At 39.2% G+C, this 20,874-nt stretch overlaps 1 protein-coding gene across 1 annotated transcript in view; it reads left to right on the top strand.

The window, feature by feature from the left end:
• The window catches only part of SLC15A5 (solute carrier family 15 member 5), a 36,469-nt gene that overhangs the window by 13,500 nt on the left and 2,095 nt on the right, over positions 1–20,874 (top strand). Inside the window, exons 5-8 of the mRNA XM_010305119.2 lie at positions 1,563–1,749; positions 7,856–8,044; positions 12,271–12,402; positions 20,556–20,664. Of these exons, the coding sequence (XP_010303421.1) occupies positions 1,563–1,749; positions 7,856–8,044; positions 12,271–12,402; positions 20,556–20,664 (617 nt within the window). The remainder of the gene's footprint in view (positions 1–1,562; positions 1,750–7,855; positions 8,045–12,270; positions 12,403–20,555; positions 20,665–20,874) is intronic.

Below are 20,874 nucleotides of genomic sequence, written 5' to 3'. Positions count from 1 at the left end.
CAGCAAAATTTCCAAGAAGTTTAAGGCTCATTCTTAATTAGGCGATAGATCAGTATCTTTTTTGTAAAGATTAATAGTATTTTCTCCATATTATTAAGTTAGCAGCTTCCAGTGCTTGTGATTCATGTTGATGATATTTTAATTCCTATTAAGTCGATTTGGATTTGCAATAGGCAGTGGAAAGAAGAAACCAACAAAATTTGGCTCAATTCTGATCTTTCATAGTTCTGTTGCCATTTATTCACCCTTTTACAATTTAGATCTTCTTTTGGAGGTGTAATGTAGGTGAAAAATATTTTTATTAAGAACTAGTGTTTGAGTAATTCTTTAGTACTGAACTTCTTTAGTCATTCTTTAGTACTTCCAGTGAGTAGGGTTGACTACAACCATTGATGAGAAACCCTACATGAGCTCAGTTACTAAATATACATTAATTTTCAGACAGCTAGAAAGCAGTAATATTCTACCTGGATTTGGCATTACCAGTCCATGTTGAAGAGCCATGCAGAATGCTGCAGGAATTGAGAACAAACCCATTCTACATCCAGCTCTGTCATGACTGTACTCTGCAAATTGCTCGTTACCGCTCTTTCTTTTTCCCATCAGTCTGTACAATGGAGTGTATTATAATTCCCTGCTGCACATGAAATTGCAATGCTTAGTTAATCAAACTTCCTCAAAAAAAAAAAAAAAACCCCTGAAAAATCTGTTGGTAGAAGCAATTGTGGTTTGTTTTTTTTTTTTTTTTTTTTTAAATAAACTCAACAGATCTTCTGTAGAGCTTCACACAAACAGGAAGAATTGTTTGCTCTTGAAGTAAGAGACAGTCTTACAAATCTACTTAATTTCATACCCTGATGACTGCTATTGGTGGGTTCCTCATATGATTATTCATTTTCTTCTGTATTCAATTCCCAAAAGTAAAAGAAAGCCTTCTATATAGCTGCTATGGCTGTCAGTTACTTTAAGCTGGTTCTAAGACTGTGGCCAAATCTTCATTCCCTGTAGCTTTTAAAACCATGTGCTGGCAAGAGTGTCTTAAAGATTACTCCCACCTTGAGCACACAATCAGAAGTTCAAAATAACTCTGCATCTTGTTATTCTAAAATTCTGTTCTGTTGGTCACTTCTCACTGACAGCGTTGAAAGTATTAGGCAGAACCATCTCGTATATTGGCTGACAGCTCTAACTGATCAAATAAACTCATGGACTGCTGCTTAGATTTGTTAAACTCGGGAGCAAATTAAATGGAAGGAAAATTCTAATGGAGGGTGTCCCTGCCCACAGCAGGGGGGTTGGAACTAGATGATCTTTAAGGTCCCTTCCAACCCAAACCATTCTATGATTCTATGAAAATGTTATGTTCTGGCAGAGAATGAGAATGTTGCTATCTGAAAAGCTTTCATCATGAATGGTCGTTCCTTTTGGCCAGCAGGTATTTGGTTTACTGTGACTTTCAGAAGAAAAAAGACTTGGAGAAGCTTCCAAATATGGTAAAAATCTTATCCATGAAAGGCACCTGGTATACTAATGGAGTGTGGGGGGGTTATTTTTCAATATAGATTCCTTCAGGATATTATCTCCAAACCATGAATTCCAACTTGCACTTCAGTGGATTTGTCTTGCCAGTTGCAGCAATGAATGTGATAAGCATCGTGCCACTACTGATTCTTGTTCCTATTTTGGAATGCATTAACTCGTGTCTCTTTAGTTCCAAGGACACTGGACATTCTCCAGCGATTTACATTGGTACGTATAAAGTACATGTGTTTATACACTTTTGATATGATGTATTCTGTTTTTGAAAGAGAAACTGCAGGAGGTGATGGATGATCCTATATAACTATTTCTGGCTATAAATATTAAGATGGACTTGTTTTGGGATGATTCTGAGGTGAATATATTTCAAAAGAATTCCTGAAAAGACAGTCCTGAAAAGACATAGTAGATAGAAAGAAAAAATGCATACCTTTTGTTTAGGACAGAGATTGAGGCTCTTCTGACAAAATATTTTGGCACACTCTCACAAAAAACCTAGGAATCATCCTAAGGAATTGGTGAGAGAAATGGTACAAATGATTTAGGCTTGAGATTTATTCTGACTTGGTTTTCTTCTGTATGTTTATTTATCCATTAACTTTTGGAAAGTTAATTTACTTTGGAAGTCTGTTTTGGGGATGGGAGAATCCTCCAATTGCTCTCTGACGCTGGAGAAACAATCTGTTGCTCAAAATCATGAGTTTGGATTTAAATAACTAGGTTACGAATAAAGGCTTTGTTTTTCTTATGTTTTTATGCTATAACTGGATCAACATTAGGATTGCAGCTTGTAAGAGTGAAATTGCGTTACCACTAGTACAGCGTATTCTAGTTTCATCCCAAGTGAAATAAAAGTATCTAGTCTCATTCTGTGTCTGCACTAGGTGTTTTTTTACAACTGGCAAGTAAAAGAAAACATGCAGACAACTATGTAAAGCAGATAGATGTGTTATCACTGGACTGCTGTTCCTGTTGAGCAGGCTGGACGTTTCACAGGTGGAAGGTTATTTGGAGAGGTACAGCTTTCCTCTCTAGTACTAGAATTTTTATTTGAATATCTAATATGAGAAAATTGTCCAGGAGGTTAGTAATTTTATTTATTAAAATCCTAAACTGAAACATACCTTATTGTACACTCAAAGTAAAGCAAAGTGGAGTCTACAGAGGTGAAGTATTATCTTTCTCATAGAAGTGGTACAGAGAAGTCGTCTTTCTTGTGAGTCCCAACGTTTCCAACAGTAAGTGTTGTAAACTCAAGCTTGCAGATTGGTGCTCATTTCAGAGAAATTCATAGCCTAGAAGTAATGATGGCTTTAGGAGGGCTTGGGCCTCCTTCTGTTTGTGGGGGGTGGGGTTGGTTTGGTGTTGTTTGGGGTTTTTTAATTAACCTTATGTTCTAGGATCTGGAGGGATTCTCTGCAACCCTCTTCTGATATCTGCTGCATCTAGTACCACCACAGAAGCAGCTTCCATTCTGTATTCACTTAGAACTATTCCCTTTCATAGATACTATCATTAAACTTCCTGCATTTTTTTTATCTTCCAGCCTGCATTACAAACCTCAGACAAAAATATTTATAAATAACTATTTTCTCAGTGTGCTACTATTAATTCAGTGCCCCATGGCAAGCGGCACAGTAAGTACTGACACACACAGAGGTATTAATCTGACTAAATTAGCCTAATTAAGAGTGTTATTAAGTTTTATACAAACCAGATGCATATAACGCAGCAGGTTGCAATTACCCTAGTTTTTAAAATAACATCAGTATTAAAACACAAAAAGCACATTCAGATAATAATTTTCCTTAAAACCATGGAAATTTCAAGTTAGTATTAATATTCTATCCTGTTATGTTGAACAGCAGTAAAATATATGCAGTGGTTTATTCTTAATAGCTTCATTTATTAAAATAGCCTCCTGTTAGGAGTGATAAATTACCTGAGGCATAAAAATACCTGTGGGTACAGGTGATGGCTTTAGATATCCAAGTATATGACTGCACCTGCAAATATGGTAGACCTCTAAGTGCCAATATTTTTGCCAACAGTTAATTAGGTTCACAATTATTTTCAGGAACAAAATCGAATGTATAAATAGGCTGTTGGTGTTAAGCCAGACTATAACTATATTTTAATTCATATCTAGTAAGAGGAAGAAATTCAAATAGCTTTCTGGAAATTTTCAGTATTTTAAAAATAACAGTTTTCAAGGATGAACCTTAGACAATATTGAACAGAGGTCTGATTGCTCTGTAATAAGGATCTAAGTTAAAACTGTAGTCTATTTTTCTTTCTCTATATTTGTTGGTGTATTTATAAATTAGATATAAAAAATATGGAAATCTTAAAGTGAATTTAGATTGTGTCCCAAATATATTGAGCATCTGGACCTCTATATGAAAACTATGAGTATTTGGTAAACTTTGAGGTTATTCCAGTTTAATAGTTGTTTTTATTGTTTTAAGCTGCTTGATTTAGTCAATAGTATAGATGATTCAGCAGAGAACCAAAGGTATGTGTCTGCTGGATAGTTGCCCATCAGCTACAGGGAGTTTACTCAGGAAAATACAGCAAAACCACAACTGGGAGCTCATGACAACTGAAGTCTGGGCTGCTGCTGCTTTGTGTTCTCCCTACAGCCAGGCCTCTCCTCCCTTCCCTTCAACCAGCATTGGTGCTCATATGATGGCATTGAGAGTTAAGCGAATAGATAGTTTCCAGGTTTCCATCAGCAGGAAATCACAGGAGAGGAGAGAAACCCTCTGATCTAAACCATCTGCAGGACATCTATTAGCAATTACTTGGACACTGTCAAGGAAAAAGGTAAATGTGATCTGAGAGCACATGTATTAAGTGAGGTATTTCCAGCTGCAAAGGGAAAGCATCAGCATCATGCCAGGGCAACGGTCAAACTCCTCTCTGGGACCTTGGGCACCCACTTCATCAGCCGTGGCCAGAAGAGCTTAGACCTCTAGATACTCGTATAGAAACTTATATTATGAGGGAAAACTTGGCCTATTTCAAGTAACAGTAGAGGTTTAGAAAGGTTGCTGTCACTTACGAATACTTTCAGGGGTACATACAGGAAAGCAAAAGAAGCGTTTTAACTTAAGACTGATGCTGCAACAAGAATTATGGTATACACTGACCACTTAAGTATATTTAGACTTACAGCTTTCCAATGGTCAGAGCATTAACATTCTGTAAAGGATTAGTGGGAACACTGGAAACGCCATCTGGTTTTAGAGTAGAGTTATATATTTTCTTTCTATGGGAATATAAAGTATTCCCATGTTACATATGTATGGACATGATTTTAACCAGGCTGAACTGAGTGAAGGAGGTATTACTGCTGCTAGGCAGTGGCCAGATACTAGCACAGTATCACAAAGGCAGCTGGTGTATCTTCCAGTAGAGTGTTTGACAGTACCCATGCAAGTTGAGTTCTGTTTGATTCCACCACAGGTTAGTGGTCTCAGGCTGTGGAAATGCTGCTGTTACTCTGTTACAAAGAGCTGTTTAGCCAAGAAATTTTGTGATAGATTGTGACTGGTGTATCTGGCATGACATGCCCTGTATCCACTTGAAATTATTTGGCACCGAAGTTTAGCAATGAATCTCTTCTGGAACAGAAGTAAAGCCACTTCCCAATTTGCATTTTCTAAGGGTAGCGGATCCCCTGTAGGCCAAGGCAGGACTAGAGCAATATTGTGAGAGAAGGGCCTCCAGTGAAAGGTTATCTTATCCCTCTTTCACATGTCTGCTGTACCAGGTTTTTGTTTCTGAATGAACCTAGTGAAAAGCTCCTGGATTTGATGTTTTGGAGGAGTTGCCAGAAAGCTATCTGGCTTGTGCATGACACACTGCAATGACTGAAGAACAGAGACATACCTGAGGCTGGTGCTGGTACTAACGAAGGCAAGAGGCTCTAGCTGAAACACCTGAGCCACAGAAGTTCTTGCTCTAGTATTCTTAATACCATATTATACTGAAATGTCTTTTAAGTCTTGGATTTAATCCATCCAAGAATGATGTGGGGAATAGCTCTTCATTCAGTACACAAAAGCAAGCCTCCAGTTCAATGTCGATTTCAAGTGATTTAAGAGTTGATGACCTTTTCTCCTTAAAAAAATGTTCTAGGTTGAACAAGTATTCATTTCAGGAAAGCTTTTTGACCTGTTTTACTCAAGATGTGAAATTAGGTAATCACAAAGGTCCAATAGAACATTAGTCTCCAGATAACATAAACAACCTTGTCCTAGAATTAGCCCAAAATGTTCCCAAAACAGCCTGTTCTCCTGTAAAACCAAAGCCTTGGCTGCTCATTCCAAACTGCTTGTTTTAGAGGACTAAAAGGAGAAGAGGTAGGATAGAAACCAGGTCTCCACAGCTGTTTCTTCCTCTGCCACATAGTGTCTTAAAAGATATATTACAATTGTTGGGCATTCGGAGGTTACTTTTCTGAAATATTTTGGCTTTTAGTAAGGAAAACGCCTAAAATATAGCACTGTGCAGTAATATTGAAGTGCTTGAGGTTTCTTTAGTACTAACATAATTTTTCACTGGGAGAACTCTTGCTTTAGTAGGTTACAAGAAGTTCCTTGAGGGCTTTGTACCTGGCCTTGATAAGGTGCATTGGCTAGAAAATGCTGCTGAAGTCCCCCCTGTCATCAATTTTCAAGCAATAATTCATTGATGCTATTGTTAAGCACTAGAGGGACCTTAACAGCAAAACAACTTCCAGGACTCAGGTTAGACAGAGGGGAGGGTATTTAAAGTTCTGAAAATACAGTAAAACTGCTGGTGGAAGGGTGTGAGTTTGCTGTTGAAACAAGAAATAGACGGATGCAAAAAAAAACCAAAACAAAAAACCACAAGGCTAAGGCTACTTAACTATATGAGTTTTCTGCCTCTTCTGTCCTGATGCCCAAAGAGACAAACTTTATAGGTTAGAAATATAATAGGAAACAAAAGCCTTTGACTGTTGACATCAAATCTAGTAAGTGTAACAATTTCCAGTCATAAAGCGAGGCGAGGCTTTGTAAGACAAGTGGAAAAACTGCATAGTCCAGGGTTTGAGCCAAAGCTGTCAAAAGAAACCAACTTCTCACACCTGTACTTAGATTATAGCTTAGAAATACTGAGGAATTACAAACTTAGTCAAAAATCAGTGGGAGCTCAGAAGTGTAAATGTTTCAAGTTCAGGAGATTTACTTGAAAACTTTGCATTCTTGTGTTTTTCTTTTTGGAGAGGCTACAACCATTTCATCCTGTCAACATCAAGAAATAGAATACCTTTAAATAGTATCCTCTTTACAATGTGAGGTGAAATGTGTGGTATTTAAGATACATCTGCACTTATTAAAAACTTTTATCTTGCATTATAAGGCTAAAATATACTGGTTTTGTTCCTGCCCTGTGTGCTTGTGCAGTATTTACTTGTGCCTTACCACTGAGGCAGGCGGTAAGACTCCACACGTTGCACGTGCAGTAACATACTGAAATGTGTTATGGATCCAGTGTGTTATGGATCATGCAGTGCTACTTCTTCAGGACAGCTGAACAAAGCAGGAGGCAACTGAAGTCCAACAGCTTATGCGTAAACACTTAGAAAACTAAAGATTCTCTTCCAGTAATGCAGCTCATCTCATCCTAAAATGTTAAATAGTCCAGTAAATCAAATGCACTATCTAACAAACTTTCAAAAGCAGGTCAAAGAAACTGTATAGTGGAGGGAAAGGGGAAAATGTAGGAATGTTGATCTACTGAGGTGTGATATGTACTGCTGATCTCTTTCTCTCCTAGCCACCATGGCGTGCAGCCTTAGAAATCCAGTACTTAAACTGCCTGCACTACTTTTTGTATAGAAAACAAAAGGGTAAAGCATACAGTGTATGTCTATATTTCAGAATCTTATTGCTGCTTTAATAGGAGAATTTCCCCTTGCTGGGTGGTCTTCTTCCTGCCCAGCCTCTTGTGATACCTGGAAGGGCTGCTGCCTTTTTTCTCTTCTCTTCTTACCTTCCCTAGTCTTCAAAAAAAATTCTTTGACTTTGCTCTTCAGAAAAGTTGTTCCTGTCATTAATTCTGCATCTGTAAATTCTTTCTGTGCTGGGCTGCCATCCCTTCGCCATATATTTCAAGTCAGGCTTGTGTTGCAGGAAGTATTCTTTATTCATGTTTGTGTGCAGAGAGGATGTGTTGGGGGGCCAGAGGGGGAGCTTCTTTTGCATCTCCTAGGACTTTGCTTCATTCTAAATACATGATCCTGTAACTACAGCCTTGGTGAATGCTCTCTGTGCTCTTTACCCAGTTGTAGGTCAGTTATCTGCTGCACTTTCTGTGATGGTTGCTGGCTTCTCTGAAATACACCGAAAGCATTTCCCTCAGGTGGAGCAGACACTTTCCGAGGAGGTTCTCCTGGTCTCCTCCATGCCTTGCTTCCACTTAGCTCCTCAGTACATCCTACTTGGAGTGGCTGAAGCCTTGGTAACTCCCTCCTGTAAGTAAAATCTAACAGGCTAAAGCAAGAGTGTCCTGATTTGTGGAGAATGATATCAGCTTCCTAAAAATAATTAGTGTCATCTGATATTTTATCCCTGGCTCTCTTCCACGGGCTTAGTGAGTAGATCTGTGCTTTACCTGCTTCACAGTAGCATAACTTGTCTTCCTGGCTGTAACTCAGAGCGCGCAATGACGTTGTTCCAGATTAACTGGATGGTGACACAGCCTGGTCAGGTCCCTGGGGTGCGTAATCCACTGTTTGGTGGGGGGATGATCAGGGCGCTGGGACCCTGGGCTCGGACACGTGACTGGCATTGGAGCTGAATGTGCTTCAGGTGGGGGCTGGACCAGATGAGCTCCTGAGGTCCCTTCTGACCTGAACTCTTCTGTGATGATTTTCTTGAGACAGAACAAATACACATATGACAGCTGAGCTGTGGGTTACGGTCTATGAGCACTTTTTAGGCCACAGCCAAAGCAAGGTGAAGCAATTTAGCTTAACCTTTTTCATTTGTGGATCCAGCTAATAGAACTATTACGTGTTTTTCACTGATACAGAGCACATGCAGATGGGTAACACAAGTCAACTGACAGGCTAACCTGGAGAATATTGTAGGCAGATGCAAGATTTTTGTTTGTGCTCCAATCGGGAGTCACGTGAACGTGCCTGCACAGAGCATCGTGCCTTAGCTTGTGGCATGGAGCCAGAGATAAACACTCCTGTTTCGCGGAGCACAGGCAGAGCTTAGCTCATGCCTGCCATCCATAAATTATGTAGACACACTCTTGATTGTGAGTCTGAACCTTCTCTCCCTTCCATAATTTACCTTTCCATACCTACACTGAAATTCCTGAGGCTTATTTTCTTCTGAGGATCACACAGAGTGCTTACCAGTGTTTTACCTCTTGGAGCTTAAAAAAATGTTAGTATTACAAAAATAATCTAATCAGCGTTCATTTAAAGAGACAGAGGAAATGTATTTGACTAGCTGATCTCTGCAAGCATTTAATTCTACAGGTTGAGTGTCTATTGTTTCAGTACAACCCCAGAAATGTTCAGATTTTTATTGAAGAGCAGGAAATAACTTCAGTGTCTTAGAGTATAAGAATGAAGCTGAGACTACTAAGAGCTGTGGGTCATGGTCTGTCACTAAAAAGGTAATTTTCCCTAGTTTTAAATACTTAGCACTTTTATAATGCCTCTTCATCCAATAGCTCTCAAGTACTTAACTGAGACAGGTTTCTAGGCAGGTAATGTGGTTTCTAGGTTACAGGCAAAGTGTAACTGAAAACTGTGACCTTGTCTGTTTAGTTTAACAAAAAAAAAAAGGTTAGGAGGTAGCTTGCTTACAGTCTTCTCATGCAGAAGCATGAGAAGAATATTGCTGGTAGAATAAGGCTCTTTAATCTCACACACTGGGACACAACAGAAGTCCAATGACTGAAAGATGACATTAGCCTTTAGAAATCAAGCTCAGTCTTGGGGTTTTTCTTCCTTTTTTTTTTTTTTTTTTTTTAATTTTTTTGAAGTATTGTTATTAGAATGTCTTAGGAAGAAAAGCTGTCTTCCTCATTTAAAAAAAGATTAAGCATCTTGCCAAAAGCTGCAGTTACAGCTGCAATTCAAGAAGCCAGGGAAATTGAACTAAATCTGAAAGTGAGACTTGCATGTAGAAAACTAAAGGTAGGTCCCTAAAATTAGAGTAGGCTACTACTGTGGTCGATGAGGATGCAGGCCTCCATTCGCTTGCCCACGTGTAGGTGTCTGGCACCATTTGTGGTGGAGTACCTAAGCTATGCACGCAGAGCAAGGAGGCTCTTTACGGTACCTGCATGGCCTCCAGCTGCTGCTGGAGAAGAGCATGGATTTTCTGTAGGTCCTGCACCTTATTGGACAGCCCCGTGCAGATGGTTAAGGTGCACTAGAGCATTTCAGGCAGCACTGGGCACCTGTATTCAGGCTACTGAACGGAGCTCTAAGTTTCTACTTCAGTTTGAACTTAATTGCCATTCAGGAACCATTCAGTGGATCTCCATGGATGGTAATGACAGCCTAGACACTTAAATAGTTGTTTCACCTTTCCTGACATTTTACTGCCTTTGTTATGCAGAAGGTCAAATTCAATTATCATAATAATTTACTTGACCTGAAAGTACATGATCCAAGTTGAAGACAGAAATGTTCACACTTGTAATCAGAGGGAAGAGATGAGATATCTCATTTCTGAAGTGCTTAGTTAGAGGAGCTAGATTTGGTATGGTGAACTCTTTATCTACATTTGAGCCCTGATACTTACAGTTGTGTTTATGCAATATATTTCATTATCTTGTTGATAGGAGTTTTATATAAAACATCTATTTCAGGTGGCATGAGCATCTCTTAGAATAAATAATATCAACACTTAATGTTTCCCTAGCACTGAGATAGTATTTAAAAAAATAAAGATAAAATAATTGCTCTCCTCCACAACGTTAGAATGTAAGATCTCACAGGCTTCTAACAGCTTGAATTTGCAACCCCAGCTTGATTTAAAGTAGGAAATTACTCTTTTAAAGCTCAATGATTTAAAAAAAAAATACAAAAAACCTCACAAAAACAATCCCCAACAAACAAACAAACCCCCACTGCCACAAAAAAAACCCCCTCAAAACCTCAAAATAGCTGCATCCTGTGGGACAATATTAGCAGGCATTTTCCCCCACGGTGCACGAGATTGCTGGTGATGGGAAGCCAGCACGCTGGCCACAGCGGCTCTGTTACACTGCTGGTCGAGCTGTCTGGTGCACTGTAACTGCTTTGCCCTACAAAGGGTTAGCAGATTTGCAGTGTTTGCTGAAGTGCTGCAAGAATATCATCTGCCAGCAACATGTCTCAAAGCACTTAGAAATGGGAAGCTGTGTAAGAAGCAGCTCTGTTAGTTAAAGGATATATTGGGGATCGCTTCACCCACCAATGAAATGCAATAGTCTCCAGGGTGAAATGCAGCAGCTGTTTAATACTTCACAGCAGCACCATGGGAGAAGTGAGGAACAGAGTATGCAATTGAAACAGCAGGGGTAATTTAGGTAAGTAGGATGCAATTACCCAAGATGAATTTGGCCAAGATGCATGTTTTGCACCCCTGCTTTTAGAAGGGAGGAATAAAAAACTTCTTAGGCTTTTAGTGATTCAAATTAGCCAGGACACTGGCTGTACAATGTCTCAGATTGTACTGTTGCATCTACAGATGGTGTCCCAGGCTCACCTACTTTCTCTTGCCCTCAGGCTTTTGGTTCATATTGTGAATGAGGAGAAAACACTGCCCATGGTATTTTTTTTTTTCTTTAATATGTTTCCAAAGCTCTCATTTGGATATCCAAATTAAAAAGGGTGGAAGATGGTGATTGCAAAGTTTCATTTGTATTCAGAGATGCTTCAGGCAACTCAGCATCAAAATAGGATCCTCTGCTGACAAGTTTTTGAAGCTGGAGGTCATTCAAACTCAACTAATAAAGAAGGCTGAGAGTTGCTGAGGCTTGGAGAACAAGTGTGTATGAGGGCTCAAGATGTGAAATTAGGAAACGAGGTGTGGATAATCAGTGAAAGCTACTCAAAAAGAACAGCTATCATAAAGGCTTTTACTGTAATCTAGTTTAGCTACAGTACAACTGGTGGGATTATAGTCATCTGTGCTACAATAGCATGCTACAGCTCACCCTTGTCACCAAAGCTATTACTTCTGGTTTAGTCTTCTGGCAAGAAAGTGAAGAACAACGTCTTAAAAATTAGCCAGTGACTCGAGGGGTTGCTCTCCGGGGAGGAATAGCATTGTCCAGCCTTGAGTTAAAGTAAGGTGACTGTCCAAGGTAGAGGCATAGGAGGTCCCACTGTCCTGCAGTGAAATATCATACGTCCAGTCTTCACACTTGCTGACTGGTGGTGTTTCTCTTGTCGTGCTATGTCTGAGGTTTTAAAAGGTGAAAGCAACTGTCTGGGTGAAAGATCTTTACGTACTTGTGGACTATCGATACTTGTATGTGGAATGGTTTGTCACAGAGATTCATTTAAACAATTTAGATAATCTGTTGTTAATAGGGTACATACTAATATGTCTGCCCTTCTGCAGCAAGTATATTCCTGTGTAAAATATGGAAAGTCCCTATTAGAGACATTGGATTTTTTTTTCTGTCTTACCTGTCTTCTACTTTTTTTTAACCTGTAATTGTATCTGCTTCCTTTCTAAGGTTCCTTACTTTCATTCTGGCTTGTGCCAGAAAGAATTAGAGGGATTTCCATGCATTTTTTAACTCTCTTTAATGGAGCTGGCTGCTTTATGGGAGCTTTCTTTGTTCAGGCTGCCCATGCAGGCACTCAAGGTAAGAATATGCTCATGACCGGTGTTCCTGAGTAGTTTTCTAATACTATTGATTTGGAGAATTAAACAGCAGAATTAAGGAGGATGCCAAAGTTTATTGATTTGCTCTCACAATTAAGATGGAATTAAGATAAGAAATAGCCTTATAGCTGTACTCATCCAATTTTAATGAGTCATCTTAGTTTTGATAGGTGGAGTAATTAGAGGATGGCATCTTGCAGGAAGCCTTCACCTCCAATCTCTATCCTTCTGTTCTAGAAGACAAGAAAATAAATTGTCTAGGAAGCACCTTTTTTATGTTCAAGAAGAAGTACGTTCATGTTAGCCATGCTTGCATGGAAGCCTCTGGCACGAGGGCAAGATTAGTGCTTCAAAGAATGGAGAATGTGCCTTTCTTTCTGTTCCACAGTGTCATTGGGGAAAGGAGGTTGGGTTGAGTGTTTCAAAGCTGTCTTGGGAATTTGTACCCCTAGACCCACAACTTCTCTCTTGCCTTCTTTACGCCTTTCCCTTGGCCCAGCTACTGGAAGCACCAGATTCTGTGAAAATATGGTCTTGCTGTGGCTTTACCCTTTTGCAATACTGCAATTCCCAGAGACTTTACTGTTTCAAAAGGAGTTATTTTGGATTCAGCCTGTTGAGGAGTATTTAGTGTAAGCCCTGAACTGAAGATTTTTCTGGGTTGCTGACTTTCAAGATAGGCCAAGAGTTTCTTAAAGTCTTTTTTCCTTTGTTGATGAACCTTTTCAATACAGAAAAGAGTTGTTTCATAAGTAAATTTAAAAAGTAAAGCACTTGAGTTCCTGAACCAAAGGACAGGGATCCCTTTGTTCATGTATCTGAAATAGTTCTACTTGCTGAAGCAGTTCTTCTAAAGATGCTTTCTGTTGATAAGCTTTGTTGTTATTGTGTTACAGAGAATGCAGAGCACAACTGCTGACCCTAATGCACAACACGGGTGCAATTACTGTGGCTGCAGAATTTTGTAACTGCTCATGGTTAAGTTTTGAGTTCTTTCCTAGGTAAAGAACCATGTAACCTAAAACCAAAGGGAAGTTGGCTTTTTGGGTGTTTAAGTATGACAAGATATTTTAATTCCTACTTGCAAGATCTTAAATGAATGGTTCTTTGACATGCAGCAATGTTTAAGTTAACAATTCAATTAAAATTTTATTACTAGATATAAAAGCATCACCTAGAGATGGGTAAAAACCCAGAACGCTTACTTTGCTTTCTTTACAGGCAAAGAACTATTAAGTACCAAGGCATCCACTGTGGAGAGCAGAGCTCCCTGAATTTCCCCCCAGTGGAATAGATTTTTTTTTTTTAATTGGGTAATATGGTTTCAATCATAGAATTTTTAAGGTTGGAAAAGACCTCTAGGATCATCAAATGAAAATAACACTTCAAGAAAGACTATGTTGCTGACTTTTTTTTTTCCTTCCCTCCAAAAGTGTGGAAATTATTAATTTTCATAAGGTTGAAATATTTTGTTTTGGTAAAATTGACATATTTTACTGCAATTTGACTTTGGGTATAATTAAATATTTATAAAATAATTAAGCATAATGTCAGCATCAAAACGTTTTGACTATGGTGTGCCACTATATATGTATCTTATTCCTTTATAGGATATTTTTATACAAAGCAATAGAGGAAATAGATTTTTGCATTTGGTTCACAATTCAGTAGTTTTTTGTCTAATTTTATATCAAGGTGATTTTTTTCTGTCAGTCTGTACGAAAACACTTAATTGACTAAAAAAAGAAAACGTTCATTTCTTGCCAGAAATACTGTTTTATCAGAGCCTTCAAATTCTTATCCTGATTGGGACCAAAGAGCCTGGATTCTTCCCATTCTCCACAGACTGCAGTTGCCATATTCTAACTCTTTTTACTCAAGATTTTTTGAGGAAACTGAAAACGTTTCCCGGGTAAAAAATTCCTTGCTTTAATGAATTTGGATGGCAAACTTCTCTACTTATCTTGGGGGGGGGGGGGGGGGGGGAAGCCTTCTTTAACTTTGTCAGACATGTGGTTCCTGTAGATGTAACTGACCACACTGTTATCCTGAGAAAAAGTCACTCTTAAATTTCCAAGGGATTCAGTGACAGTCTGTATTCAGGTTAAGGTGCTGTAATGGCACTGAGTAAGCCCCTAAATAGGGCAAGTCCTCTGCAAATCTTGAAAAAGCTTTAGAGAAAATATAGTGAAACTTTCTTAATGTTTGCTCTGTTGCTCTAGTTGGAAGCAACTAGAGATCACTTTCCCTATTAGTATGTAAACAACATATTATTGGACTCTCACATTCTATTTCTAAAAATAAGTGGAATCTCACTGGGTATCTCTTTCCCAGTGTTCCCTGCTTGAATTAGATTAATTATTCCAAGTTACCATAATTCATGCAATTCACAGCTTATAAATAATGGAGGTATTCCTGTATCTTAACTTGTGTTATAAGGCTTCTAACTGAAGACTTAGAGTATTCTTCTACTCATCCCAGCTAGACTTTTGTCCTGCCGACTCACAAATCAATGTAGGCTTGGGATCAGACTTCTGGAGCTGGATGTAGACTGTAACAAAACAAAAGAGACATTTAGGCTTGGCTTTCTTTTCTCCTGGTTTAATAGGAAATGTTATATACAAAATTCTCTTGTTCCATTTGTATTTTTTTCCAAACTCTTCCATTGTCCTTCTTATGGTGTGCTTTGGTGTTTGTGAAGAAAAGATTAAGACCAGCAAAATGATTTTTTTTTTAATTTATAAAACCTAATGGTTACTTATTGAACTGTCTAAAGATGGCAGCGTTTCAGAGAATAAAATTGTGACCCTTTTAGGTCAAATTAAAGTGAAATGACACAAATTAAGCTCTCGTTACTCACATTGGGTATTTTTTTCAGCTCTGTTTAAAGAGCTTGTAAAACATTCAATATCTGGACAATTTATGGAACTTGGGATAAAGCAAACCAAGTGGAACTGTTTTCTTTTTCCCCTAAAAAATTTAACTTGTATTGGAAGAACAAAATTCTTCCTCTTTTGCTGAAAGAAAATGATAGTGTTTATGCAATGGTTTTATAAGATTTAAGACAACTTATTGTGTGACTCTTGGGCTATGGGTGCTTTTGTCTTGTCCCATGATTCTTGTTTCACTAAAACCTGAGCCAAGACTATTTCTGGTTCTCCCATCTCTAAGCAATGAGACCATGTTTGCCGTGAAGCAATTCAGGATACAGTGAAGTAGATCCTCCAGAGTGTATTTTGAAGTGCTGAAGCACAGAGGGTGTTGACAAAATTTAAACATTTTTATATCCTATTTCATGTCACTGGTTTAGAATTTTATTTGGGTTTTTATTGGCAAAGTTGATCAGATATCAGTCACAGTCAAAGCTGCATTAATCATTTTTAACGCATCTATGGAGGATGGTGTGAATATGATAAAATAAGACTTTTTTTAAAAAATCTGACGAGCGCAAACAGATGACGGGTGACAGTGATATTTTCAGTACAAGCTGGGAAACTGCTTTCTTTTGGATCTCTTACCTCTCCTAACATTTTAACGGAAGAAGATGCAAGACAAAACCTGTCCTCCTATGCCAATCATTTCAGAATACATTTCTCTAAAAATATTAATGTAAATATGTAAGGGGGAGGGGGGAAAGGTCAGAGGAAGGAAACTGCCCCAGACACAGTTTTTCTGCTTGTATTTAGAGAACCAGAGTTTTGTTGTGGGGTTTTTTCTTTTTTTTTTTTTTTTTTTTTTCCCTCCCCCCAGTTTGGAGCCTTGTGTGATTCTAAATACCAGAGATGATAAAGCTAAAGGATATTTCTTACAGTCCAGATGGTGGTGTCCACTGGTGCCTACATAGCTAATAAGGATTAGAAGCAGACTGAGACTTTAATTTGGATATGATTAAACGCTAAATATATGCCCGCTAACTTGATGAAGTGATAGAAGACGATACAATCCTTTTCTAAGATATGAATTAATTTCTTCCTATAATAATAGTCTAAGTTTCAGGATAGCTGTAAAATTACGTGAATCATACAGAATAGACTAACTTCTGGCATGTGACTGTTTTGCTTTGTCTTCTATGTTTTCTCAATACTAAAGCAAGACAGTGTTATTCAGTAAAGAAACTAAATGTCTTTCTACGTAACTTTAGGCTCTGTCGTGAATCCCATGAGAACTCTAAGGGTGCCATCATAGTGACAGATACCTTGTGTGCACTAGTACGTCAAAGGTTGGCTTACAACCCTCTCCACTTCTTCTTTCATGGCTAGTGTTGTCAGCAGTTTGTCACTCTCAGTTGTCCACCAGAAGCAGCACAAGGAAAGTGTTTTTGTCTGTGCCCTAATCCCTGCTTCACCTACTTTCCTGCCTGTGTTGGTAGGATCAGGTGTTTTCTCTTGGTGTTGTATAATATTCCTCCTTCTTGTACTACCTGAGCATTTTTGATGCAAAATTGATAGGACTGCAAAATGTCAGTGGAAGTTTACCAGGCACTTTATTTCAATGACGTATAGTATGGCAGGCTTGAGGAACTGACTCTTCCTAGACTTAATCTTCTAATTTGTTCTAAATTTGCCATGAAATTCATAACCATTCACCTCCAACCAATAAGAAAAGGCTCTTTAAAATATACACAGCTAAAGGAAACTTCTGATTCTCTGTGGTGATTCATGCTGCAGAGTATTTCCATTGTTGGAATAAAAATGGAAATCAGGAGCTTGTTGTAGAAAGTTAATTCCCAGTGAGCAATTATCTATGTGACAAACCAACCTTGTAATTGGCACTTCTGTTGGCAATCTCCATAGAAAAGTAAAGGATTGACAGAACCCAAAGGCAGTGTCTTTTGGGGGAAAAGTGAATTGTTAGCATATTGCATGCTGATTCAAGAATGAGAGAGTGCTGGACTTCTCAGACACAGTAGTGCCCAGGGCACCTTACTCCATCAAACCCAAACAAACTGGCCCAATAAGTTCCTGACGCTCATGGCTGAGAGTAAAATCCTGAAAGTACGAACCCCAAACCCAGCGAGTCGAGGGTGCTGAAGTCTGCAGACAGCTTGTGGAAGGTGTTAGTAGTGCGGTAAGGGGCGAAAGTGTCTAAAGGGAGTTTCATGGCCTGAAACACATAGTTGACGTTTTAACATGGATGGCTGTTCTCCCAAGGCTCCCTGCCTGCCGAGGGCTCTCTGCAGTGAGTGTAAGTAGAAGAAAATGTAGTCCAGGTCTATCTCCTCTTCCATGGAAAACCAACTTCCATTTTAAAAGCAAAAGGGGGGGGGGGGGAAGTAAGAAGTAAATATTTTGGGCTGGAAATAATAAATGGTTAAATTAATCAGTGCCCTATGCACTGATGAAAATGTGTGTTGGCAGTAGGATAAGAGTCTGGATATCTTCAGGACTGCTGCCACCCTTGTTTCTGTGTAGGAAAAGGCACCCCGACAAACTGCGTTGCCCCTTAGTGAAGGGAAAACAAAGCCCCGCTTCTACCTCTTGCTTTGGATAGAGCAGTAAACTAGAGAGCGCTATGGGAGCTAGAGTCTCACCATGCCCAATCTAAGTCTAGCCCAGGGAAAACCTTTGCTGCTGCCTATGCTGTTGCTCATTGTTATACAGGATTTTCCAAAGACATTGTTTTCATTATCATGGCCTCAATGTTTAGACACTGGCTTCTTTTAGAAGCAGAGGAGTCAAAGCAATGATCTTTGACCCAGGCTGAGGAGCTGGCTGGTGGTGAATTGGTGGCACAACCCAAATCTCCTGCCTGCTGGGCTGCCCTCCCACACTGATAAAACCAACCATTCCCACTTTCAACACTTCAATATGGTGCCTTTGCTAGTGTTAAGACAGTTTCAAAGGTCCATTTTACTCTGTTCTCTTAGAAGCTGCTAAATTCCTCCTTTTTTTTTTTTGTGTTACTCAGTGCTATTTTTAAGCACATATTTTGTGTTCAGGTTCCATTGTAAATGCTGTTCCATTAGGAAGCTCCTGCTGCTCATATAGTTAGCCTAGCCGATGTAAATAACCTAGCAGACAGTGTGAACTCTGCTTTGACAAGCTGTAGCGCCGAACCCCATGCGTGCTTTCTCTTTCATCAGATACACGCGCTCTCTCCGTGACTTCTATTGGCCACTGGGGGATGTGAAATGAAAAACTACCTGATTGTGAATTATGACAGTAAAAGTTTATAAGCTACTAAAATGAAGTTATAGCACCTAGGAGCTCAGTCAACTGACAATGTTAAATGACACGTTTTAAAACTCGCCCTGAGATAATGCTACAAAAGGAACCGCGCACGCAGAGGTGTGAGGTGGTGCAGCTCTGTGACAGGCAGAAAGGTAACGTGGCACAGAGCAAGCTGCGGAGGAGTTAGGGAAAACTGCTGCACTGATGGCAGTTGTTTCCTGTTAATCTCAGGAGAGCTAAAGGTAACTGCTTTGAAGTGAAATGTGTTTATAACTGTAAGATGTGGAGGAAAGAGAAAAATGTAAATATATGTATGGGGGGGCGGGGTGTGTGTGTGTGTGTGTAATCCTTTGACAAGATAAGGATGGCTAAAGATAGCATTAGTGGCCAGAAGATCGGTTAAGGTTTGTACATCACAGCTATGGCAAAGGCGGCTGGTTTTCCTCTTCTCCTCACCATTCAAGTGGTGAATAGCCACTCTAGATGGGTGGGATTTGATACCAGGCTTTGAGGGAACAACGAAAGGCAACTTTGGGCATGTTCAGACCGGGAGCGTGCTTTTGATCTGAATCTCCTGATCATCTTTGATTTGCACCGCAGGGTGATCTTGGAACACGTTCCTTTTGGATGGAGCTAAGCAAAAAAAAAAAAAAAAAAAAATGCTCATGCCTGATGTGTTCCAGCTGTTAGTGGGAACCAGTCTGATGTGAACCCCCCGAGCTGTGTATAGTGTGGACATCATGTTCTCAGCACTAGCTGTTTCACGCTCTGTATTTGCTCCTATTGCACTTCACTACTTGCTAACGAAGACAGTCTCTCTTCTTCAAAGGCATTTGTATTCCCAAATAATGTAAAAGGACGTTACAGCACTGTAGAGCACTCTAATTTTCTGTACCTACTGTAACTTCTTTTTTTTCACCTTGGTTTTATGTTTTTGCTGTAGTTGATTATGGCACTCTAGGTACTGATCGTCTTCACAAGCAGGGTGACTGGGGCTAGCTCTCTTTTTAAGCATCTTGATTTCTACAGTTATCATTTATCACCCGAGCTTGTTTGCAGACTGGTTGCAATGGACAACATTGAAAGCAATACAGTTGCAAACTAAAGTACACAAGAATACAGGCGGGGAAGACTCTGGGTGTGTAAAGGTGGCACTGTCCTCCTCTGTTGAATGGAGTTTAAGCTGCCAAAATGTCCCAGACACGCATGGTCTAGTGGAGGGTGTCCCTGCCTGCAGCAGGGGGGTTGGAACTAGATGATCTTTAAGGTCCTTTCCAACCCAAACCATTCTATGATTCTATTGCCAAAAACCTTGGAAGAAAAAAGTCTAATTCATGCAAATAAATGCTGTGTACAAGACAAAGACATGTTGCATGCTCATAGCGAAAGGCAGCTATAAAAAAAGTTAAAGTAAAATGCCAGGTAGCATCTTGGTAATGGAGCACATCCAAGGCACTGAACAAATACTTTCTATGCTTTTTTTTTTTTTTCAGAAGGGCCTATTAAAAGCATGAGAGATGTGAATAAGGTTTTCTATAGACTACCTTAATTCTAGCTCTTCCTAAAATTGTCACATTTGACATTGACTAAGCTATGTGCATAAGAAAATATAGAGGGAAGATGGCCCAATCATTACAGTAGTAGCTGTGTAGAGTTAGGTTTTCCAGTACACTTGAGATTTGTTAGGGAAATTCTTTAGTTTCTCTAGATCTCTATTGCCTGCACAAAACCAGCAAAGTACACTGTAGACTCAAAAAAAAAAAATAAAAATAATAAAAAAAAAAAAATAGATGCTGTGAGAATGAAGTCTGTATAAATAGCTGAGGGGGGTGTTGGGGGCTGTTGAGTGTTTCAAAGCATCTGCTATGACTGTGTCTTAGACAGTTACCTTCGTGTCTTTCATATGAGCCACATCTCATCCTGCAAGGTAAACTAATTCTGCTTCAAATGTCTGCTTCGCCAGGCAACTGGTTTCCACACTTGCTGCATGAAGGTAAATTGGAGAGATTCTTCTTCTTCTTGGCTTCCTTAATGATGGTGAATACCCTGGGCTTCTGGACCATTGCACACAGGTATCTGTGAGAAAACGAAAGCTCGATGTTTCATTTGTAGATATGGGTAGAAATTCTTGAAAAACCTTTAAGCTAGTGTGTAATAAAGAATTGGTAGTGATAGATCATATGTTATTGTTCAGGGTTCAGACTTAAGTATTTTTCATCTGCCTTCAGGAGAGAGATTTCACAGTAAAAATTATGTGGTAAGGTAAAAAAAAAAAAAAAGAC

The sequence above is a fragment of the Balearica regulorum genome, chromosome 1 (genome assembly GCF_011004875.1).
Source record: "Balearica regulorum gibbericeps isolate bBalReg1 chromosome 1, bBalReg1.pri, whole genome shotgun sequence".
NCBI lineage: Eukaryota > Metazoa > Chordata > Aves > Gruiformes > Gruidae > Balearica > Balearica regulorum.
Note: the sequence above shows the minus strand (reverse complement) of the source record. Positions and strands in the feature narration are given on the sequence as shown.